The following is a 25,756-nucleotide window of genomic DNA, read 5'->3' on the forward strand; positions in this document are numbered from 1 at the left end:
TCCCCCCTTGATTTTATACCTTTACCGTGTTTTAATCAAATAACTGCATTATTCGCCGAAGTTTGCCATTTACTTTGAATTCCCCTAAGCTGTATAGTTGCACTGGTGCTGACCGCGCTTTCTTGTCCCTCCGTTGAGAGTGAATCGTCAGTGTTACAGAGAACTAACAAAAACAACTGTGGATTCAGATACTCGCCTCCTGGGACGCGCCAAGCACCGCTCCACTCTTTCTTAACAAGGAAGTGTACATGGAACCCTTAAAACAGGTGTGAAGACCCGATCATTACGACTTTGAAAATGTTGGGTTCAGGGATGAAATTCATAGAAAAATTATCAAACCAATTTAAATTGAAATATAAGTGCAGAGACAAAAATATATATGTATTTAAAAAACACTAAGAGATAAATGGCCATGGGATGTCTAAAAACATGTTTACAACCAGGAAGTGTAAATATGTCAGTGTATGTTATTATGGCACAAGATTATAAATCACTTGGGACCAGGAATACAATGCACTATACATGAAGGTGTTGATAAACATGTAGGCGCTCAAAACTTTGCGCTGTCGAACTTTTCCAACAATGACAGCTGTTTATCAGTTAGTAACTTCTTTCCAAGTCCCCCTCCCTCCCCCTCCAAAGCCCCGTTCTTCGCCGCTTTGTTGTTTTAAGATATGCATGTCTCTCCGGAATGCCAGTCACGAGTCCAAACTTTGTGTCCAACCTCCCACATGAAATGATCCTTTTAAAGGGAACTCGATATGTCTCAATCTGCTTTACACTACGCTCAAAGCTTTTGGGTATATGAGACAGACCCTCAAATATATTAATTAAAACGAATTGTTTAGTTTTACGTAAATAGTTGTACCAGGACGTAAAATTTAAGAAGACACCATTTGCAACGAAGTTTATCGTTTTCTCTCCAACGGCTAAAAGGAGGTCCGCTGAAAAAGTAAGACTTTTGTTTTGATTTTGTCCCGCTACTTCTCGATAATGCATGCGTTGGAGTGAATGGGTAAGCAAGAAGAGAGAGAGAGAGAGAGAGTTAGAGAGACAGGGGAGGGAGAACCGGGAGTGAGAGAGAGAGAGTAGAGGATGTGCTTGTGTGCGCCTGAGTTTTACTCTGGCTGTCACTGACAACAAATTAATCAACACGTGGCATTTAAACTAGAGAGTGCTATTTTTTGTGTGTATATGCATGTAGAGCTGAAATAAATCAAGTCGCCGGAAAGAGAGGACTCTGGAGATCGGAAAGCAAAGTTTGCGTTGAAAGGGAGGGCGCATGAAGCAAGAGGTAACCAAGTCAGAACTACGAGGAGCGGAGGCGAAGTTAGAAGTTCCGAAGTTCAATAATTGTACATTTGAGTTTTTGTTTAGGAATGTTGTATTTTTGGGAACGAGCACCCTCTCTCTCTTTCAACTGAAATTTAACGTCTTGAGATTTATAACAACACAGTTAGTCAGTCGGAATCAGTTTACGAGCGCAGTTCTTGCAGTGACTGGATATCTGGTTAGACGAAACCCGTTCTATATTGGAACTATACCTGTTGCATTTAGCACAGCAAATGACTGCCAGTCAATAACTACTGGTCTGGCATAAACATAATGTGATTCATAATGTGTGCACCTTACGCCACAGTTATTTTGAATACATTTAAAACAGTAAATATGGCAAGTTATGTGATCCATTCGCAGAGGGAAAATTTTGCAAAAACGATACATATATTTTAGTGCATCCATGTTGTTAAAAGACGCCCACCACGCCATGGCCTTTCAGCACTTCGGAAGAAAGCTATTCTGTGCTTACATACCCAATAACCTACTGGATTTTCCGGCAATATTTACAGCTTCTCTTGTAACACACACCAGATGGTTTGCGACTGCGCCACCACTGCTGTAGTGAACTCCTCGATTTTACTCGGGAGCATTTTGTTGCAATTACACTCCATGCTGAGACCAAATTTATTGGTGACCTATTTTTCATATCTCCAGCATTTTATGCTAAAAAGCCCTTTGCCCCCCCACCGTATGATGTCCCACGTCTATCCGAAAATCCCAGTGTTGGGTGTGTAGCGTGCTTTCGTTTGGGGAAACTATAATCCCACAATCATTTTCCTGAAACCAATTGATGTGATAATGGATTATATAAAATACGTAGAGACACGTTTACAGTACGAATATATGGTAAGTGAAATGATAAATGTGCCTCAAACAAGAGGCCCCCTGTGTACAGGCCACTTGCATTATTATAGTTCCATTCATTCCCTTATGCAGTTATCTATTTATTAATTTATGTACTGTATATGATAGTAAGTCATTTTGCTGAGTCTGTTAACGTGAACTTGCTGCTTTTTCAGCTAATCATTTACTCGATTGATACTCGATTGATGTGTTCGGATCCGGAGATGCTCATAGGTATTTATTTATTTATTTATTTATTTATTTATGTATTTATTTATTTATTTATTTATTTATTTGATTCACCTCGTGAAGGCCTTGCTCTGTACGTGGGAAAGTTGGATTGTTCGCATTGCTTTCATTACGGCAGTACTGCAGGTTTTGCAGATGCTGTTTCATGCACGTAATTTATATCATGGTTGTGCGGAGATTAATATGTCTCAACCAACAGTCATTTAGCAAATAATAGAGAGGCGTTCTGGAGTGTTTCCAAGGTTACATATGTACTCCACTATAAAATGATTCGTGAAAAAAGCAACATCTGCTTTCCTGAAATTAAGAGTGCCAAGGAAATCTTTTATGAACCTGAACTGCTTAAAATCACCACAGATAAATTATGACGTTAATGGACACACGCACACACACGCACACACACAAATATATATATATATATATATATATATATATATATATATATGCAAATACTAAATATGAGGATTTATGGATTTATATCTACAACATTATTAATTGACAAATTTGCCATGATGAAATCTCACGCCGGGGCAGACAGGTTGCGAGCTTAGTGAATGATGCTGTGGCTAATATTGTTCTAATTTAGTTTTTATTTACCCAATTTCTCAGCATGGTGTCTATTTCTCTTTATAATGAATGACTGAAACGTTTTGTTGGGGGATATTTTTCATTCTTGCCTCATGGAACGAGCCTTGACAGTAGCATTATCTCTTTCACTCTGGCGATGGTTTTCGGCATCATGCAACTCTGATCTTACGTCTTGCTGCCTCTTTCTGTAAGTCGTGATATACCTCGCGTCGGCTTCATTGTTTTGCCAGATATATATTTTACGTCGCGTAAGCTACAACCCCGTCCATCAAAGTGTATTCTTCCATCAATGCTCCAGTGAGGAAAGGCACACATTTGCAGTAGTCGTGTGCGCTACGCCTAATCTTTGCCGAAAATGCAATGCAAAACCGTACTGCTAAATGATCAAAACTCTTAAATAGCAAAGATAAATTATAAACGTAATTGGCTTAATTATATAGGCCTGTTTGCTGATAAGCAGGGACGAATGCTACATGTAACTTATGTTTCCCATCATGTTGGCGAATAAGCAATAATGAAACAAAACTATATGCACATATACACATACTGGAGGTTAATCTGTAAAAAAATAAAGAAGTATATTTTACTTTAATGATTGTAAAGGAGTCATGAAACGTTTTCCCTCAACCAAATCGCTTGGAGCGCATCACAGTGGACCTCGCTAGCTGGCTGCTAGCACATTGTGGCCTCCATGCCTTTGCTCTGGTAATGGACGTGCCTCTTCTGCTTGTTAAATAAGCCACATCTCTAATCGTTTCTGTACATTGCCTTAAAGCCAGCTTGCCAGTGAATTTGTGTGTGTGTGTGTGTGTGTGTGTGTGTGTGTGTGTGCGCGCGCTCACGTGTCTGTCTGGGCGCGCTAAAAAGGGTGGGGGTCGTTCGGAGGGAATGGGAGATAAGAGACAGGAGAGAGGGGGAGGGGGCAGTGTTGTGAGTGTAAAAAGGGAGGGGGTTAACGGAATGGCCTTTTCTTTCTGACTGACATGACCCCTTCTCTTCAAAGGCCAAGCAGAAATAAACGCTCTTAATCTGAATGGGTGAATTTCCGTAGCTTTCAGATCTTTTTTATTTATTTTTCTTTCTGAAACTGGATGCATTTTGCGGCAAATAGAATGCATGGCGGTTCAAACCATTCCAAGAATTTACGGGTATTCAGAAAAAGCGTTTTAAATCAGTTATTGGAGTATGTTTCTTTCTGTCCACCCCCACTCCAACCACGTCTAAGTTCATTTGCATTTGTTGATGATATCAATAAAGAATAGCCGGCATCCTATTTAGAAGGCTGGCGATTGGGGGAGGGACCTTTACACTGGTGGAACTGGACAGAAAGTGGACAGAGTCCAAGAGGTCAGCTGTTCTTTCATTCAAGGGTGGAGGGGGTGGCAGGATTGTGATGGTGAGGAAGGAGTGGGGGCTGCTTACTTGAAGGCGGGTGTGTTTGTAGTAAAGAAAAAGCAAAGGCCCGAAAAGCTGCCAGTACTTCAAATGCACCTTGTCACATCTTCACTCCTCCTCTCTCAAGCAAGAGATAGTCGGCTTAGAGACGCAAACTCTCAATTACCAGGCGGCACTGGGAAATTGTAACCATTTCAGACCAAAGCAAAGTCGACCTGCTCAGCCGGAAAGGCAAATGCATCATTGAAAGAAAATGGTATAATACAACCTTATAGCTAGGCTGATTGTGATGTAGCTTGCATTCTCAAATGCAAATACCGCATTTCCTGGTGTCTCCTTTATGTAACAGTGTGTGTGAACGCCTGTGCGTGTGTGCGGCAGGGTTGTGGGCTTGCCTATTAATTAACCATCGCGCTGTCTTACGTCACGTTGTTTTTTAATCCTTCTCTTCAATTAAAAAAGTAAATGCACGCAAGTAACGGTATACGGTGTGACGTTACAGTGACCTGTTCTCAAATCGCTCGAATGAAGTAACGAAGCCGACCCACATCCTTACTGCTCAAAATTTCACCTGACCGTGTACCAAGATGCCAGAATGCTATGAAAAAGGGGGGCATTTAAGTTTGGGGAAGTTAAATATAAAGAACTGTATTTGAACTGAACTTCAGTCGCTTCACAATTTTGTTTCTCTCTCTCTCTCTCTCTCTCTCACACACACACACGCGCGCACAGATGGAGGGATTGGTTTATGAAACACAGGCCTACAAGTTGCGCACAATTATTTACTTACAGGATTGTTACATTGACAGACAGTGTGCCCCCTACCCTGGCTGTGTGTGCGCGCGTGCATGCGTGTGCGCGTGCGTGCGTGCGGATTTGCTTATTTATTTTGGTTTTGTTTTTCTGTGCAAACGCTCAGCGACATTTTCTGCACGAGGAAGAGAAGGCAATTTTACGATTTTCAAAATGGCAGCAACGTTGGACTCCATATGCAATAAATGTGTACAAAGGTATAAAAAATGCTGATCAACGTTTGCTTTGATTGAAATACGGCATTGACATCATTACAATCAATTTCTTGAACAAGGAGGCTGTCATTTACCCTGAAGTTTTAGACCTGGAGTTCATTGGTTCCTTAAACCGAGTTCTGAAGAAACTGTGTCTATTTTACCACAAATCTATAGCAATTATGAATTGAATGTGCTTATGTTATTCTTTTCCCAAACATTCAGTGAAAAATTATTTAAACAAAGGAATACCTCCTGAACAAAATAGGAATTTTACATGTCGGTTTACATTATATATTAATTGATTAGTAAGGATTGGTTAAAATGTTAATATTTAGGTATCTTTCTTAATATTATTGAAATATTGTGAAATATATTAAAAGAAATACACACCTTAATAATAACATACGACGAGAATGCTGACATTATGCACAACATAACAGCATATTTGCTGCAAATAGCTAAATAGGTCCTTCAATTATAAATGGTTTATTTTATTACGTAATTAAGTTTTTTTTTTTTCATATTTTGAGTGTTGTTTGAATGTGGCAGGTACAACAGTACAATATCACAGTATCGCCACGCAAAGGTTTACGTTGAAATTTTATAGTATACAGTGACTGTGAAATAGACCTTTATATTCAATAAGCTTAATTCTATTGGTATGAATCCGATTAATAAAAAAAATCTCTAGGTTCTTCAATTTATTCTTATTTAACTTATTTTTCTGTTACTAACAACTGGAAATTTCTGTTTCTATCCCATTTGGATATATGATCCTTTAAGCATGATGCATAGTGTGACAGGCACATTCATGTATTGGAGTTAGAAACCAGTTACTGTCGCGCGCTCCATCCGCCAGACATGTGAAGTAGTTTCAGGTGTATACGCTATGCGCGTGTAGTTGAAGTTGTCAGTATCAGCATCAGCTGTCACACTGTGTGTGTGTGTGTGTGTGTGTTTGGAAATAAATATATATATATGTGAGCACTAAGATATATAAAACGCATTAATAATTTATCGATGCAGGGCCTCATAAGTCACAGTTTCGGGTTTTAGATGCCCAAGAAACAATAGAAAAGCAGTAACAGTTCCTGCTTCTCTAGCAATTTTGTGAAATTCTGGTGCTGTTTTTGTTGCCATTTCATCTAATAGGCTATGGTCATTAAAAACTTATATTTCCAGTCTTTACTTGGGGTTGCATTTATTATTTTTTTATTTGAAACAAAAATTCAAATTCAAAATATAAAAATCAAACGTTTGGTTATCGGTTTTTTTTTTTTTTTTTTTTGTGGAAATATTTCGCGGTTCCTGGAATTAACTAGAACGTTTCTCAAAGCCGAAGCTTGGCATTCTGCGCGAGCCTTTGTTTGCGGCTCTGACGTGCAGCCTCAGTGAAGGCTTTCTGGAGCTGTTTGTTACTACTTTTGTTTGCTAGATGGCGCTCTCCGTGCTGGGACCCTCTGACTGAAGAACAAACATTTTTCTCCTAGATTTTCCCCAAATGACATAGTCACTCACAGTTCCTTGTTTCCTTACGCGATTTCAACTTTTGTTTGTCCAAAATATCGTCTGCAATTTATTTAGTGAAGATTCAGGTGAAATGTTGATGAAAGTATTTAATTTCTTCAGTGTTTAAATGAAATGTAGTTAGGAATATGTCCTTTGTTATACTTATTAAAATATAAGGAATTCAATTAAAAAAGCAATGTGTTTAGCATGCATTTAAGAATACAAATGTTAATATTGTTATTTATAAAAGTATACAAAATGGTAGCGTTTGATAACAATATATTGTTAATGAATAGTGTCAAAACGTCGCATTTGAAAAAAACAATTGAGATTTATTATAAAACGAAGGTTTTAATAGTAAAAGTATAAACGTGAAATTAATGTCGTTTTCGAACAATGTAATGAAGATAATTAAACAATCAACGATATTTTGCAATACAAACGAAAATGGTTTACAGTATGACAATTAAAACATTGCGATAATTCTGGGATATTATTATTATTATTAGTAGTAGTAGTAGTTGTAGTAATAGCAGTAGTAGTAGTAGTAGTTTTTTATTAGTATTAGTATTATAGGTTTGTTATGAGATGCGACTATGTCCAAAATCATTATTACTACTCGTTCTCTACAACTCATAATATATTTTCATTTGAATTTCTTCTAATTGTTTTTCAGTAATTTTTCCTTTTTGTTGTCCATTTTACTTGTTTGCCTGCTTTATGATGATGTTTGTTGTGGCTATTGATTGGTTCAGCAAACGATTTAAACAATTACAGTTAACACTTGCAAAAACACATATAGGTTTTTGTAAAACTATATCTTATGTATTTTGTAAACGTGTTAGAAACAACAGTGATTCACATAAAACACATAATTTGGACAATGATTGAACAGTAGTACTCTAGGTTTCCCATATACTACATCTAAAGGACAATGATGTTCTGTGTACACATACATATATACACAGTGAAATGTCCAGTGTCAATCCAACTCTAACACTCTGGAGTGAGACCAAATGTTATTTGTGAAGCGTTGAATTAACACTGTTAGAGTTGGATTAACACTGAATATTTTACCGTGTATGCTCCAGATTTCTTCATATCCTTCAGAGCCTTCAAAATATGTGATTGTAGAGCAACTCGAGAAAATGGAGGAGCTACCAGGTGACCGGGCTTCAGAACATCCACGGAGGAGAACAAAGAATTATTTTCTTGTGGTGTCATATTTATTAAAGCAGAGTTTCCACATGCTCCACACAGACCGGGATAGAAAATGAAGTGGCCGGGAAACTTTTCTGATTTACGAATAAACTCCGGCATTTGGTTCTTTGCGTGTCTGAGTGTAATAAAGGTTGGGTTCATATAAATAACTGAAAAAGAATAAAAAGTGATCAGAATAGGGAATAGGAAATCAATTGTTTATTTATTTCTCTCTCTCTCTCTCTCTCTCTCTCTCTCAAGCACACACACGAACCTGTGTGTGCAAAAAAGTTGTTCTGTTGATGCTGAAGTGATGTTTTTCCAGCTGGTTCACATCACCCTCTTCGGATCCTGCTTAAAAACTCACTGCTGCAGGTGAACTGGTCAAGCAACCTGTTCACATTTCAGATTTATTTGTTAAAAATTTAGCAGTTGACATTTTGAGTGAGTGAAAGACCACGAATAAGCTACTGTCTTTTACACTTGGCTCATATGTATGGGGTTATTATTTATATTGTTATTATTTTATATTAATTTATATATTTATTTAACTTATTTTTGTTTCCATTATAAGCTAACCACAGTCACAATACATTTGAAATTAACATTTTACCAGAACCCCCGAAGCAAAAGCGAGTATACGTTCAATTAAGATGAATTTTGCAGAGAGACTTGTATGTAACCCCTTTTGAAATTGGTCTGGAAGTGTAGCCTATACCATGACTGGATATATATCAGTGATATTTATTTATTTATTTGTTTATTTATTTTGGAGGAACGATAATATGGCTACATGAGATCATTGCAATACATATCGGCTTCTCTGAAGGTTTTCTGTGTAAACGTCTGAGTTTGAATTTCATTTCCTTGGCTATTTCCTTAGCGATATGTTTATGGTAGCAAGCATGCAGAAAGTCTAATGTCACGGAAAAGCAAACATCCTTTAAAGTATATCTTATGACATTTATTCTAACAGGTTGGGAATGGTGCTTTTAGAACATCAAAAGACAGCTGCCTGTATTTTCTCTAATCCGCCATCTTTGTCACTAGCACTGTGTAATTGAATTATGGCATTCTTGTTTTTTTTTAACTTCATTCCAGTGGACGTGGAAATCGGTGAACACATTCGTATCATTTTCACCAAATGAGACTGAAATTCCACAGGTTTTTAATTATGCCGTAGGAACCGAAAAACTGGATGTTTCAGCACCGTTTCGGGATTTACGATTAATTAAATAATCACATTGCTAGCTTGTGATAAAAAATATATTCTTGGAATTGATGAACAAGGTACAAAGAAGCCCGCCTGCCTGCTCGTTAAGAAACTCGCTGTCAGTATAGTTAGCAACGTTCTGATATGGACGGTGGCTCCAGAGGCACATCTCTCGGGGCTTTAATTAACAAGCTGTCTCAAAGCTGTAGAGCTCCATCAAACAGCTTCTCCCCAACAGCAAATCCCCCTTCTATCACAGCGGCTCCGGTTCCTTTCCAAGTTTATCTCAAGGCACATTCTCTGACACCGAATCAACTTTGGACTTTCTTTTTTGAGAATGGAGAGGACGTTTTAAGAGCACTTGTACGTGCGTGTGTGGAATGGACGTGTACATTGATCAACTTAGTAAGCCACTTCTACCACGCTGACACCTTAACGTTTCTTCTCAGTCAGAAACGACAAATGAATTGTAGATTAAAACTATTTCAGTTATTTCTCTTGGTCTCTCACTCTCCCTCTCTCAAAATGTTCGACACAAATACAGGGAAGATACTGTTAAAATGTATGTTCAGGCAAGTTAACCGCTTTGTTACTGCAACAATGTATGTTATTTTATATAAGCACTTCCCCTTCGGTGGAAAGAAATCCCAAAACAACCCAGAGGTAATGTTTCACCAAATCACGCAGTGCATTTGATCAAAAGGGCAGATCGGTGAGGTGCAGAGAATGACAACATATGAAGATCTTCCTGGAAAATAAAACTTTATTTGGCGCTTACAGTTGCTCACAGACGGTGGTAATCTAATAGCTAGCGAGTGAGTTCAAGGTCAAGAGAGAGCGCTGTCCATGGTGCTACGCCTAGATAGCTGGATGCCTTCATCACATTAGACAGAGCAAGTTTCAAATCGATACAATCTTGACTGCGTATAGACTGATAGCAGTTTTAAAAGCCCATTCAAGGAACCATCAGACGGGGGGTTGGGGGTAAATATGAATGAATGTTCGTGATATGTTTGATAAACTAGTGCCAAATTTGGAAGTCAATTCAGCATTATTCAATTTCACTTTTTTCTACAAGAACGGGCGCATTAGTTTTATGTTATTCGGAGTATTCTCTGTTTTGTTTAGATTACAAGGACGTAGCCTAGAATTTCCACATTAAAGAGAAAAAATGATTGGGGCAAGTAGTTTGGGAACATTTGTTGCATAGATAATTAGAACAATTGGAATGTCTTCTCGCTGTACTAAAGTTACATAACTATACAGGAAAATTCTATACACCCTAAACTATTTAGTCAAGAAAGTTAACTCAGGACGTTAACAACGCACACTATATGAGGTTCTTTATAAATACCTTTAAAATACTTTTTACACATGCATGTGAATTTTATACTCTTTTTTTTTTTTACATAATTCCCACGAGTTTGCTTCAACTACGCAGTCCTAGAATATATCTGGATATTTCATTAATGTATTCTAAAAGGCCCATATACATGGCTTTATATTAATTTAGGGCAATTTTGTTTAGCGAAATTATTGTTGTTTGACTTATATGAATACTTATCAGTTATTATTACACTTCAATCTATAGTCGGGTCCTTCCGAAATGGTTTTTGATAACTGCGTGCAACAGTTACAGAATTCAAATCGTAGTTATAAGACTTTGACTTGCATTACACTTTACAATATACGGAAATACCGTGCTTATACAGAACGAAAATACGAAATTACAAAATAAAGGAACGTGTATGTATATATATATATATATATATATATATATATAATATATATATATATATATATATATGCGATTAGAAGCAAAATATTCAATAGTGGCATTATATTTTGCGCATTTACATCATATTTATGACCCGCTAACGTAAAGATTGTCCGTGTTAATAGCCAATAACTGCTCTTGTTTTGGCCACTCTTCTGTTTTGAATAACTATATACGACAACAAAAACTAACCGGCGAACCTGTAAGTACCTTACATGAGTACAGTGATCTCATTGGGCTGAGAAAAAATAAATCTTGCATACACGGAGATCTGCGCCAATATCAGTCAATCACAGACATTAAGATTTTAAAGATTTCCTAAGGCAAATATATAAGATGTAAGATGCTTCTTTCTGGGTTGATAGATCCGGATGTACGGCTCTCCTGCTTTCTTCTACTGCGGTGAAAACCGCTCTGCTCTGTCATCACCTCTTTACAACTTTCAGGTGTAGCCTACTTCAGAATCCCGTCTAATCTCGAGAAAGCACGTGCTGAGTCAGGTAATACAATCATTGCCGGCAGACGGGCATACGAAAGGGCAGGGGAACTGGATGAAGAGTTGATGGTTGCTGACAGTGGGACAGTTAACGAAAAAAACGTCCTATTTTATTTAAATGGCTGCTAAAGAAATGAAATGAGAAGGAACAAAGTGAAACCGTGAAAAGAAGAGAGAACGGTTTACAATGGAAAAGAGGGATGATGCGTAAAAAAGGGAATTATGGGGTTAATATAATAGCTGCCGAAGAGATTAAAGCAGGACTCATTCCAACTGCGAGAAAGTAACCATAAAGCACATTGAAAGAACGACAGCTGTCAATCTCTCTGCCCAATTCCCCGCTCTTTCACCCTTGCCTCTCTCCCCACCTTTCTCCCTGTCAGTGCGTTTTTACCACAAACCTGTTTGACGAGGGCTTCGGCAGCCTCACTAATTTTGGGTTCATTGGATGGCAATAACTTAATTTAGATCCTCATCTTTTGGGGCGTTCTTAATGAAGACGCGCAGTGGAGGCGATGATATCTCAGCGCTTTAATAATTTGGTTCTTCTTCTGAGGGGGGTGCGGCCACCCCCATACAGGCCAAGCGTTTTGGTCTAAAATGAGGATGTTCAGCTCAAGATTCCCATTCATAGGGTGTGATTTTATATGATACTTTACACGTTTAACATGTCGACTCACAATAAATGCATATGAGCTGATGTTCTCGTCATAGAAGTGCAGGCCCCATTTTGCGTATATTGTATATCCTATATAGTGCTAGCTACAGATTAAATCAATAGTGTTGTGAGGATTTAAGAACTACTCTTTGATTTAATTCAGAATAAAGCACCTTTGCAGCCATTTAGCGCCTGACCAGGTGTTGACGTTACCACACATGTTCAAGTTTTGTCCGGAGTCCTAGAATTACCAACAAGCAAATGTTTTATTGCATTAAGCAGTGGTTTGCTAGTTCGTGCAAGGGATTATATTTTCATTTTCCAATTTAAAAAGGATGATCTTGTAGTGCGTAAACATGTTCGATTAATTCTCGGCCGTAGACACATTGTTTTTTCTGTAAGTGAACTATTATTCATATTAAAGTGAATACGTCAAACTGGTCCATGCGAATCAATACGTGTTTTTAAAATACGTTTTATTTTGAAAAAGTGGTCAACTCAGTAACATCATTGTAATTAATGCGTATGTGAGTTTAATAGTTCCGTAAAGTACTCTTATTTTCAGAGAAAAAATATATATTTTTTTATTTTTAATTTTATTTTATAAGTTTGTGGAAAACATTTAAAGCAGCGATACAGCCGTTGATTTTATTCTGAAACCTAAACGGTTAAATCTACTCTACAGACTGTGTAGTCGATTCGTGGTCCTGTTGTATCATGACAAGTGTTCCATCCAGAAATCGCGAACTCTCTCATCTCGGCACGTTTGTTATTGGGGTCTTTAGCCTATAATTACAATAACATACATCACTGATTTCTCAATACAAGTTTAATATCAAAGTGAAAATATTAATGTATATTTTACTGGTCTGAGACATTGGGGTATGCAGCTGACTTTGGACAAATTATTGTCAGCTTAAATCCATATTAGACTGTCATAATTATTATTATTATTATTATTATTGTTATTATTATTATTACCAACATCATCATCATCATCATTTTGTTATTGTTATTATTTTGTTGAGGTTATACGAATTGTTGTATATTTATTACTCTTCTTATTAATGATCACAGCCTAAAAATGACCCCAATAATGATAGCATTAAAGGATTGATTTATGACAGCCAATTACAGAAACATATGTTGAAAACAAAAATCAGTACACAGCAAATTACTCGGTGCAAATTTAACTTTATCAGAGCTTTTCGAGTCCAAGAGAATCACATGTACTATATCTGAGTTGATTTAACACTGAAAATCAATGTGTGCATTTTGATAGTTTCTCAGTTATGTCACAGTGTTAAGTTCACCTGATGCGCAGCACTATCTTTTCGCATTAATGCTGTACATTCAACGCCCTTTTACTCTCATAGACTTAGACTGTAGATATTGCATTGCACTGAGAAAAGTCATTTGAATCAAGAATAGGCCTACAAGTTTTTTTTCAAAGAAATCGCCAAAAAGGAACCACCAGGACCGGACTCCCAGCTTGGTTAAAGCTAATCCAAATATCCATTTTAAATTGTACAACATGGTTTCGTGAATCAGCCGTTTTGAATAGTTTTTGGAAAAAATTTAAAGCCAACTTTTATTTGCGTTCAAGTGCATTCTCAACATATTAGGATACGTTTTCAGATAATAGAAGTATTTGTATTTATTTTAGACGAGGGTTTTATGTAAGATTGTATTCACATAATTCGTTATTATACTCGAAGATTATGGTTTGTGTTCTTATATTAATATAATAATACAAGAGTGTAAATATGTTCATTCTTTCCTCATTTTAGGCAACATTTTGTGCCCAGACTTTGAAGATATACGCACATTACCCAACATAGATACACTTTCGTATTAATACTATAAATTTCTGTCTTTTCTAGCTTAGCTGTGTGTTTATGTTTCATAGAAAAACTTGCAAAATAGTTTTTTGAAAGAAGATAATTCGAAACGATGTTTAATTTCCAAAATTGAAGCTAATGCAAATCTTAACACAGGCAAGATTCCATCACAAATCCATGCGCCAAGAACACGATTTTTATTTATTTATTTATTTATTTATTTATTTATTTATTTATTTATTTATTTATTTATTTATTCATTCATTCATTCATTCATTCATTCATTCATTCATTTTGCGCAAAGGAACGATATTTTATTTGAGGGTAAGTTAAAGTTCTATTATCTTAACTACAGCATCAAGGCACTGTTCTCGTGACTTGCCAGTTCATATCCTTCGGAGATTCAGTGTTGTGCTACCCTATTAAAATAATTATTTGCGCAGTTTCACCAGTAAAAATCCAGTCGCATGGACTAATAGAACCACACTTTGCTCAGTATATGCAATGTCAACTGGCACTGAAAAAGGCGAGTGATATACTCGCTTGGAATAGACCGTTTTAGAATCATATCAAGACTAAAAGTTTTAGTAATAAGACATTTAATACCAATTAGTAATTATGTCTTAAATGTCCTCGTATCCTGTTTTTGTAGTGTATTTCGCTATGAACCATTACTCATATAATTCGAATTTTGGCCCAGTCAGCGTGGAGGGGATTGAAGCTGTCAGTGACTGTTGAGTTAGAATGTCAAAATCACATATCGCCCACAGACACAACAGATAGTTACATAATGTTAACAGACACTGTAGATAGAGTGACTGTCGCATCAGATAGTCGAGATGTGTGACAAGACTAAACCCGCGTTTTCACTTGCATGTCGTTCTTGTATTTATGCGAGGTGATGTAAGAGTTGAATATCATCCAGTACAGTTGGATCCAAGTTTCTAAAATGAATTTAAAACTTCATATGATCCAGCGACGCTGTGTATAAGCTTGCTTGTAAGCACTTTCTCACGCATGAAAGAACATCCTTTTTATGTTAATTTTGATCTCGTTTCGGGTTCTTCTGCGCACCGAGCCAACTTAACGGTTACACTCACCTTTCAAACTAAATAAATAAAAGCGACAGATCTTTTCCCACAGTGTTGAGAACTGTAGGGAAATACCCTGTCAACCTTGAGTGTAAAGTTATGCGAGTATGTGGACAGCAGAGATGTGGCACTGTTTGTATAACCCCGTGGCTCGTGCAGGCTGAGCACCGGAAATGTATTCGATTCGGTGTTGAGCAGCGTTCAGTCAGCGCGTGTTAATTCTAGGCCTCTTTACGTTACATGTTGCTGTGAGAGCATTGTTTTTTTACCTACACGCTTCTTCCAGGTTCCGGACAGTTTTGACCTCCCACACAGCCATTTGTTTTCACAGCTCTGTCCCTCGCTGCGGCATGTCATAATACATCGATCCACGGGCCAAACAGATTGAAACGGTGATCGGCGTCCGCTAAAGGCCTTTCGGCGTTGTTTTTGTGGTATATATGCACTTAGCAGACAATGGTTGTAATGAAATATGCTTGGCCACACACACACACACACACACAGTGTTATAACATCTCGGAATTTATAATGCATTCCTTCTTCACGAATAAAATCTCAGTTTTAATTTACACAGAACATTTTAATGTGTGACCCATTTATCCACATAGGCATATTTATTACAGAAATCTTGAAGTTAAAGTTCAGGTGAGTAAACAAAAATCAGCATTAAACCGCGTTGAGCTTAAAGTTGATCATTTTGCAAGTTGAAATCGTGATGTATTGCATTTACTGAACCTAGGAATGTTTATCACCAATTGAAAAGAACACACTTTGTTGAAGTGTCGCTCAAAGAGGGTGGGGGGGGGGGGGGTTACAATGGCTAATGCAGATATAGACATGGGAGTTCAGTACTTTTTAAATTCATCTTTGGGAATAATGGAACTGTCGGCCCATGAATGTCTAATGAAAACGTTACATTCCTCCGCGCGGAGACCAGCCACTCCACTGAGTACCCTAGGCTTTTGGTAGGTCGCCGTGCTCGTGGGGAGCAAATGCGCAAAGAACTGGAATTCGCTTGCACTGCTTTCATCACTACATCTCTTCAGCGGTTCAAGCTTCTTTACGAGAGAGAGAGAGAGAAAGAGAGAGAGAGAGAGAGAGAGAGAGAGAGAGAGAGAGAGAGAGAGACGTAGAGTGAGAGGGAAAGGGAGAGAGAGAGTCTCCTCGGAGATTCTTAAGATAGTTTCCTAAGGTTTTCTTTAGCATATGTGATAAAACATTGATTGTTGCAGTTTGGTGACCCGTAAAATGTGGGGGTTAGTTTTCTCCAGACCAGAGCATATAATTATGCAAATAGAGATCTGACAGTGATCTGGTGGAGTACTCCCGAATAAAAGTAGACAAAGAGTGACGTTTTAACTTTGCAGAGTGTTCAGTTCTTTGGAAATAGTTCATATTTAGCGCAATGGGCGAGTAAGGGAGGGCACGAGAACATGCGTGACAAAATGCTTCTCGCGAAATAATTGAAATATCAACGGACTAAAGTATGAAGCTTTTCAGTTTGGAGAGTGAGGCTTTTCAAGTCAATGATCATGTTGCAATAAATGCATTTTACGTTCATGCTTCAAAATAATTACCTCAGGGGCCTATATAAAATTCATCAATTTGAATGTTGTTATGGGTGACACCATTGATAATCGACATGTTTATTTAAACAACATTTGTATAGGCTGTTGCATTCATGGTTTCGAATATCAGGTTATACTCGGATTTTAGCTACAAACACTTGGATGAAACTTCTTACGATTCGCAAGTTTAAACTATGTATACGTGTGCAGTAAATTCATATATGTAGCCTATACATTGGCCTACAACCATTTTAATCTGTTTGATGATGGTTAGGCCTATTATACGATCTTAAAACGTTATTTTCACAATGAATAACTTTAAGCCCCGAAACTATCAATAAGGACCTATCTACTCTAGTTAATAAAATTCCAGATTTTATAGCTCTCCTTTCAAACATGCTGTACATTTTAGCGTTCTGAATGCGAGAGCGCTAGGACTGCGGCAGCATTACGATGATTATGGGTGATTTAATACTTTTATTTATCACTGACCTGACACGGTATGAGAGATCTTTACTGGTGGTACCGCTTTCCACTTGCTGTTTCGAGGTTAATGGAAAGATTTCTAAAGATTTATTGAGGAGGCGTTTAATGACCTTATCGGTTTTCACCACGTTAAAACAAATGATGTTGTAAACCTTAAAGAGATATGACTCTCTTAGTAAAGATTAATCACCTTTTTCAATGTCTTAATTGATGTTTACTTTCTTCAGCCTTTTCACTTAGTCATCGATGACTTTAACAAGCATTTTCATTGGTTTGTGTCTTCGAAAGAAGTTTAGCTGACAAATAAAAAACGCTGACGAAGGTTGGGCTGAAACGCATTAAATGTGTTTTTTTTTCTTTTTTAACATTGTTAAAATTCTTGGACCACACAAAGCGGCACATAACACCACGCTGACAGCCAGGCTTCAGAAAGAAAACCTCTTTTTCTGCAAACGACATTCATTTGGAAAGCATGAATCCGAGTTAGCGCTGAAAAATAAACACCCCCGAGTTTAGAGTTCAATTCTAGTACGGGATAAGCAATGACTCCAGGCACTTTCAAAACTTTAGGCTGTCCTTTAGACTACACGATGAATTCAGAAAAACCAGTAACCAAGGACAAGCAACAGGTTTGTCTTGAATTCTGTTTCATAACTAATGCCCCCCCCGCCCCCCATACCGTTAGATTATATTCCCTGCAACTTTTTTTTCGAGAACTACAGAGTACGTTTTTAATTCAATCTGTGCAACCAATTTTACAAATGTAAACGTTAAACCTAGTGCTAGTTCTGGTGGTGCAAGTCACAATTGTCATAGATATAGATCTGAAAATACAGCCTACTTACTTTCCCAGGAAATAGCTTGTTATAGGAGTTTGTTGACTGAACGTTTGATAAAGTTCCTCAAAATAGCTGATGATATCCGAATACACTTAGTATACGCATTATAGCTTAAATATTAAAATAATAATAATAATAATAATATCAAAATTTCAGGTCAACAATTTGTGAACTATACACTTTATGCGCAAAAAAAAAAACACAATATCGCCAACCTGCAGGTCGGACATAGGAGTCTGAGCAAAGCAAAATATTTAAACAAACAATTTTATTCAGTTACAGCAATATCAGTACATTTATGAAAATGACAATTGCATAACCATACTTGGGTAATTATCACGGCGGCGAGCAACAGATAAGTAAATAAACATTAGTGATTGGAAGGGTTTTTCTTTTTTCTCCTTTTTTATGATAATATGGTTGATGATTTATCAAAACATAAATTTAAGTGAAACTAGTACAAAACATATTTCCTTTGCCAGTTCCATAAATGCTAACAAAGTACTCGAATTTCTTTGTGATGAAGAACTATCCCATGAATAAAAATGCGTTAATCGTCTGATTAAAAAACCTTTCAAGAATAATTGTTAAAATTAGGTACAATTTACATATCAAATGTGCTTAAGATTTGGTTTAAGGCTGCTCTGTTAAAAACGTTAGATTAAATCACGTATGGCTTGTTGGGCTGTCTAAAAAACAATTTTACCAGTACACATTGAGGCCGATTGAATTTTGTTTAGTCCTAAGGCAACAATATAGAAATACGAAGAAAAACTAAGTTAAAATGTGCATTCTCTCTATATCACTCGTATGCAAACCCCGTTAGAAAACCTATACTAACATCGAGCAATGATAAGCAACTTTTGATATTAATCGTGTCCTAAATCTAAAGCAACTCTCCAAGCTAAACTTAATTTTAGGTCTCATGTACAGATGTCGTCTTAAAAATAGCAGAAGCGAGGTCTCAAATGGCCTAAAATGTAACTATTATTTTACTTTAATTTATATATTTTTTGTAGTCAGATGGTAAATTTAAGACGGAGTGCGATTTTAAGAAATTATGACCAACACAGCAAAATCGTTAATTGAACCTGTTCCATGTCTAACTTCAAATATTATTTGGTGTTAAATTCTTCAGTCAGACACAAAACTTTCTCAGGAAGGCTTTAACAGGGCATAAAATACTCTAATATCACAGGAAGAATACATTAATATAATCAGAAATCATATTTTAGGTTTGACACTGGGGCGTTAGCATGTGTTCAAGACGGCTTTTTGAAAACTAGGATTATTTCACATTTCACATCCCAGAGTGGGCTATGGAGAGGTACACCACCACTCTAATACTTAAAAGTGTGACACAGTATGTAAGTTTAAAAAAAAAAAAAAAAAACGTGTTATGTTGTGAAAACATTGAAGTAATCTAATATAAAATTGAAATCTTGGGATTTCCTGACAACGCAAACGGATAAATATTGGAATGTTATGACTGCTGAAATGCCTTATCTGCCAAAATGAGATATTACTAAAAACGAATTTAGATGCTCGACTTCAAGCGATTTAAAACCTGTACAATGTATATCCTCTACTCCTAATCTAGGACATTTTATGGCTATATTACTGTTTCCTCCTTATCTCCAGGAATCAATTTCATAGCACATCAAAAAAAAGGACACTGAAAATAAAATACAAGCTGTAGACATTCTTAAAATAAAAAAGAATATTAATAACGTCAGAACTTTGTGGGGTCGGATATCTAGTCATAGCTGCAATATTGAAATCTGGAAATCTGTGCATTACAATCCTGTTAAAAACTGTGACAAAACCTCACTGATATTACCAGGCAGCCCACTAACTGTACATATGGCTTGACATCAAGCAGAACATGAAAACGGATACTAACAAAACCAGAAGTGGGATGGAAACAGAAAGGCAAAGAAAAAACAGGCACACACACAAAAAAAAAAAAAAAAAAAAAAAACACGACAGAATCAGGACTAAAACAACACACTTCACTCGGACCTAAAATCAGCATATACGTTATAATGAGTAGACGAAAAACTGTTTTGGGCCTATTTATCATCATCATAATTAGTATGTTTTATTTTAAATAAAAAAGGTGAAAACCGAGTGGTGGGGGGGGGGGAGGCTGGAGAAATGGACTTCAAGCATTAGGACCTGGGGGAGCCGGTGCAGTCGAAGCATTAGCTCAGTTCAGGGCGATGTCAGGGCAATTAGAGGTGCGCTACGGCGCGCGGCGCTGAGCTGCTGTCATCCTTAATCTCGGCACCGACGGGCAGCACCAAATCCAGGCTACAGACCGCAGGAAGCACGAACGGTGAACCCATATTGCTTTGACAGTTGCAGTCATCCGGAAATAATGCAAAACACTATTTAGATGTATACACCAGGACCCGGTGCTCTGAGAATAAAACAATGCGTTTAGGGGAACGGGGGAAGACGGTTTCTTTTTTCTTTCCGCGAGCAAAAAAAAAAAAAGGATAAAAACATTGAAGAAAGGAGAAGGAAAGGAAAAAGGATGTGGTTCAACCCCCCCCCGCCCCACACACACACACTCTCTCTCTCACATACACACACACACATCTGTACTCCTTCTAAAATTCTTCGTGTTTAATTCTGTTGGAGCTGCGCCTGGTCACCGTAGCGGAGGACCTGGAGTCAATGTCCTGAGCTTGGAGCGTCTCGTCGAAGAACTTGAAAATGGAGTGGAAACTCCTCCACGAGGTCAGCTCATGTCGCTCCGTACCTGAGAAGCAGAAAGGGGGGGGGGAGGGGGGGGGCACAGATTACCATAAATCTTTGATATGCAAGAACAGGAGCGGGGAGGGGGGTGTGGGGGAGTTGACAGGGACATGCTGTAACTGGGGGATGAGAGATGTTTGGTCCTCACTCTCCCTGTTGCGAAGACATAGCTGGGTACACATCCACTGCTGTGTCAGAGTGCTCTCTCACAGGCAGCCAATAAAAAAAAGTTCTCTGGTCTCGTAACGATACATTTGGAATAAATACAATTTCCATTGAACTGTTTAAGTGCCAGCAACAGGGTACATAAGAGAAAACGGCAAACAAATGCCAAATACAGCATGAAATTGAGACTAGCAGTAGCATGGAATAAATGCTGCGTACAGTTGGGGGAATTCCTATACTGCAACGCAATGACCGTTCAGCAGATATTTCTTTCAAAGTTGCAACCAAATAAGCTAACAGATAAATAATAAAAAAATCAAATTTTCATGAGAATTCAAATTTCAATTCAGATATCATCTGAGTGTTTGGCACGCGTTCGGGTTCTTTTTCATTTCAGGTGAGAGAGAAGAAGGTGCGTTCCGGACCGGGGAAACCTCGAGCCCCCGGATTCGTTTCGGATGAGCGCGGCAGACCGCCGCCCGTCTCCTCAGAGCCGCCTAACGCGCTAGCTTCTGTGAACGCGCGGCGCTAGGTCAGCGCTACGGTTACCGCCGGCGATTCCAACACTGGGCCCGCAACCAGCTACGACGACGCGTTCCCGCTCGCACCGCTCGCGTACGGCTGCTTAGCAACGCGCGCGTGCGCGTGTGTGTGTGTGTGTGTGTGTGTGTGTGTGTGTGTGTGTGTGTGTGTGGAGATCCCACAGTGCCGCGCGTGTGACCGTGGACCGTGATCCGCTACGACAACAGCGCGGTCGTCCCGCGGAACCCTGGGGCCTAGCAGCCACGGGGAAGCCGGTTGTAACCGGCGCGGGACACTGCCAATTTCGCCTTGATTCACCCTCGGCAGATAGTAATCAGCGCTCCATTACGGAGATAATGCATCCTGGCAACGCTGCCTCCAAACGCATCAGCGTGCGGGACCTCCAGACGAGCGGCGCGCGTCCGACGACGTTCCCCTCCGCCGACGTTTTTTTACCAAGGGATTGCCGATGCCCGCGTCTTTCCAGAAACTTCTTTTCGCGGTCGGTATTGGCATCCCCTTGCCTGCCGGGCCGGGCCGGGCCGGGGGGGGGGGGTGGGGATGCAATTGGAGAAGCAAACAAACAAAAAAGAAAAGCACCTTTCAGGCTCCGCCCACTGTCCGCAGTCAGGTGTCTGTAGTGCTGACCCCGTATTTATTAGATTGACCCCCCCCCCCCCCCAGGGCCGCCAGAGGTGAAGGGGGGTGGGGCGGATTGAGAATGCCGTTTAGGTTTAATGGACAACAGGGTGATCCGCGCCTTGGGTCAAGTTTATCAAACCTGGCAATCATGGAGTTAATAATGCACCCCACCCAACCCCCCCACCCCCCACTCACAGAAATGCCATTCACCTGTGCTGGGGGTCTCAGCGGAACAAGGCCAGACGTAGCCTCCGACCTCTCTTATTCATAATTTATAACCAATTTGAAGGGGGGGGGGAGTTCTCTGATTCCAGTGTTGTTTTTTTTCTCTCAGCGCGAGGACAAGCACAATAGAAGATCAATGGCGGCGCCGGATATTCACCTGCTGGAGTACTGGGGGACTGCCCTCTGACTGACCCCAGTTCAGGGGTTCACCTGCCGTGCACCACAAACAGGTCTTCTTCTCACCAAAACACTTCTCACCCCATCTGCCTATCTATGTCACAACACTGACGCAACTATGCTACATATTTTTATTACTTTCCTGGCGTTACTTTTGACGTTACTATTGCACAGGATTAATATCCACTTTTAATGTTCTGACTCTAGAGGATCATTATTTAAAATAGCTAAAATAAAAAGCAACATATATATATATATATATATATATATATATATATATAGTTTAAAGAACAATTAGGATACAAAAGATTTTTTTTAAATTCATGTAATTTATAATATATTTATTTGTCAGTTGCCCTTATCCAAAGCGACTTAGAGGGTTGGTACATTGGTACACGGTAGTGCTCATTTATTCAACAAATCTAGACGATGTCTTTAAAAGGTCTGTGAATTGATTAAACATCTTGAACTGAGAAGTCATTTCTATTTCAGATGACCGCCGGGAAGGGCTTAGCCTTCTCAACCAACCAGAGGATTCCACTTGTCTCGAAGGTCTGTCTCTTATCAAACATCTTTATTTGATATGACGGCCCAGTCCTGCGTTCTAATTAATGTAATGTATCAGCAATTAAAATATAATTGCAAAAAGCAACCAAAAAAGATTTTCAGGTTGCAATTACAGTCTTTTTTCTGCTCATCTTTTTGTTTACTTTTATGGGGCAGACTACAACCTGATGTACTATTCACTCTACTAGCCATATTTCTGTGGAGCAAAGCGTATTGAGAGTTATATGTATAAATTTCATTGGACATTAACTTTTAGTTTCATGCATATGTGTGTGTACTCAATAGGTGTATGAAATATATGGTTGCCATGTATATTCATTAAACTATTCTTTTTCCAATGACATTAAAGCAAAAAGTTTGAAAGACATTTATTGGGCGATGGATGAGGCTCGTTATTTTTTTTAAGGCTTTTGCAAAGTCGTATTATACTGCACAATTTTCCGGGAGTTCAAGTGTATCGTTTAAAAGAAGCCAGAGTGAAATAAAATGCTGTAAACTGCCGTCTGGCCTGTGTGTTGCTTCCAGGTGGTCTGTGGTCGGTTACTCAGAGGTGGTTCTCCTTTTTTACTGCGTTGCCCTGGTCCTCACAAAACACTAGCGCATTCACAACGCCCCCGTGCCCACAAACGCCAAGGAGCGCTGCTTCTAGACAGCCGGACGAGTGCGGGGGGGGGGGGGAGAGGTTAAACAAACAAAACAGACAAAACAAACAAAACAAACAAACTAAAAAAAACCCAAACTGTGCATGCATGAGGCCGAGCGCTGACCCTTGCAGAACCCTCAGCAGATTATTCCGGACGACCCCCTTTCCCCCCTTCCCCCTCCCCTCCTCCCGGCTTTGAGGCCAGCGGTCAGGCTAAGAAGCCGCAGCGGCTCGAGTCCGGTCGCATTTGGCCCGTCGCGCGCGCGGTCCTCGCTGTCCGGGCGATTTTATTGGCCGCCGTCTGTTCTTTGTTTCCCCCGGTCATTTTTAATACGCGACGGAGGAAACAGACGCAGCCCCCATTCGATCCTGCTCAGTTACACCTCGCCCGTCAAATCCACCGGATCTCCTGCAGGACAACGAAGCAGCCGTCTGATCTCTGAGCCACTTACACTCTTTACATCCAACCATAACCCACAGCCTTCCTGAATTATTATTATTATTATTATTATTATTATTATTATTATTATTATTATTATTATTATTGTTGGTGATGAGGCGAGGGAACTTTCAGATTCGGTGTTAGAGGAATCTTGTCATCGCTGTGGGCCATGTTTTTTTTTATTTCATTTTCCCCAGACCAAAAAAGCAGTCTGCTCTAACAAACGGTAATCTTCTGATTGTAACAGATTTCAAAACAAATACAAGGTGAATGAAAACTCAAAGTGACGCCCCGAGAAATACTTGCAAAAGAAAAAGAAAAAAAAGGAAAGAAAAAAGGAACGGGGGGGAAAAAAAAATCAAAGCACGCTTGTTATAATTAGTTTCCATCTGTGGTACATTATTTAAAGCCGCGCTGCTTAATTGCTTGTGTACTAATGGCCTATATTATTTGAATTGAACTTTTTTTTTCATAATTTATAATTACATTAATGGAGGAATGAAGTGCCAAGGGTTTGCTGTAACATTGATTGCTTAAATATAATGTATTAAAATGAACCTAAATAAATATAGATTTTGTGGATTTCTTAACATTATATGAAATCAAATTTTAAACACCGGAAACATATGCCACTTAAATCCAACACAATTCGACAAACACCGTTTCCACGTATAAATAGTGCCTAATAATATTGATACATATTAACAAGAAATGCATATTTTAACATGCAAACGCTATTCATTAATTGGTTTACTTATACATTTTATTTTAAATGAAATTAATTGTGAACATTGGAGCAATCTTGCAAACAAGCAGCAGCGGTAACACAGCATAGACGGAAAGTGAATATTCCACAAGAGGAGTGGACACAAGTCTTAGCTGCCGAGAGACAAGGTTTATGATTTCCCACCTATATACTGTTTCTCTACCAATGATATGCTTGTTCCTTGCATTCGAAGACCTCGCGCCCCATATATACAATAATTCTTTTGCCTGGTCACTGACTGGTGTCTAAAACCGGTGTCAACTGTGGACAAACAAGACGGGAACAGGTGTCTGGGGCCCTCGACGCGCCGTGCTAACAGAGTCCCCGCTAACAATGTACACAAAGCCGCCTTTGGCTAACTGACCAAACGGGGACTTACTCGCCCTGGGAGCTGGAGGCGGCTTTGCTCACAGGATAAGACCTTTCCTGTCTTACAATGCAAACCCCAGAGGGCAACGCAGCGAAATGGCCACTGCATCTGTTCTCCGAGAACACGAGCCGCGTTGTGAAAATTAATCAGGTTCATGGAGGATTCTCTCTCTCTTTCTCTCTCTCTCTCTCTCTCACACACACACCCACACGCTCACACACACTCAGAAAGTTGACGATACCACCATAATGCCATTCAGGTTTAATTACTCCCGGTAAGTGGGATCTTTCTCCCACACATATTTAATTACTTTATTATTTCAGGGTTTTTGATATGTTGAGGAAAACAATGCGGCAAAACTCATTTATACATG

The 25,756-nt window shown here is 38.8% G+C and overlaps 1 protein-coding gene and 1 long non-coding RNA gene across 2 annotated transcripts in view; one reads left to right on the forward strand and one right to left on the reverse strand.

Annotated features, from left to right (window-relative positions):
• The first annotated feature begins 595 nt into the window (after positions 1-595).
• On the forward strand, positions 596-23,662 carry LOC135233216 (uncharacterized). Its single transcript, XR_010323787.1, has 3 exons — positions 596-952; positions 22,528-22,648; positions 23,088-23,662. It is a non-coding gene; the product is annotated as an uncharacterized LOC135233216 (long non-coding RNA).
• Positions 18,353-25,756, reverse strand: part of arb2a (ARB2 cotranscriptional regulator A) — a 161,775-nt gene continuing 154,371 nt past the window's right edge. The window contains exon 11 of the mRNA XM_064296526.1: positions 18,353-20,868. Within this exon, the coding sequence (XP_064152596.1) occupies positions 20,717-20,868 (152 nt within the window). The 3' untranslated portion in view covers positions 18,353-20,716. The remainder of the gene's footprint in view (positions 20,869-25,756) is intronic.

The sequence above is a fragment of the Anguilla rostrata genome, chromosome 10 (genome assembly GCF_018555375.3).
Source record: "Anguilla rostrata isolate EN2019 chromosome 10, ASM1855537v3, whole genome shotgun sequence".
Classification (NCBI taxonomy): Eukaryota; Metazoa; Chordata; class Actinopteri; order Anguilliformes; family Anguillidae; genus Anguilla; species Anguilla rostrata.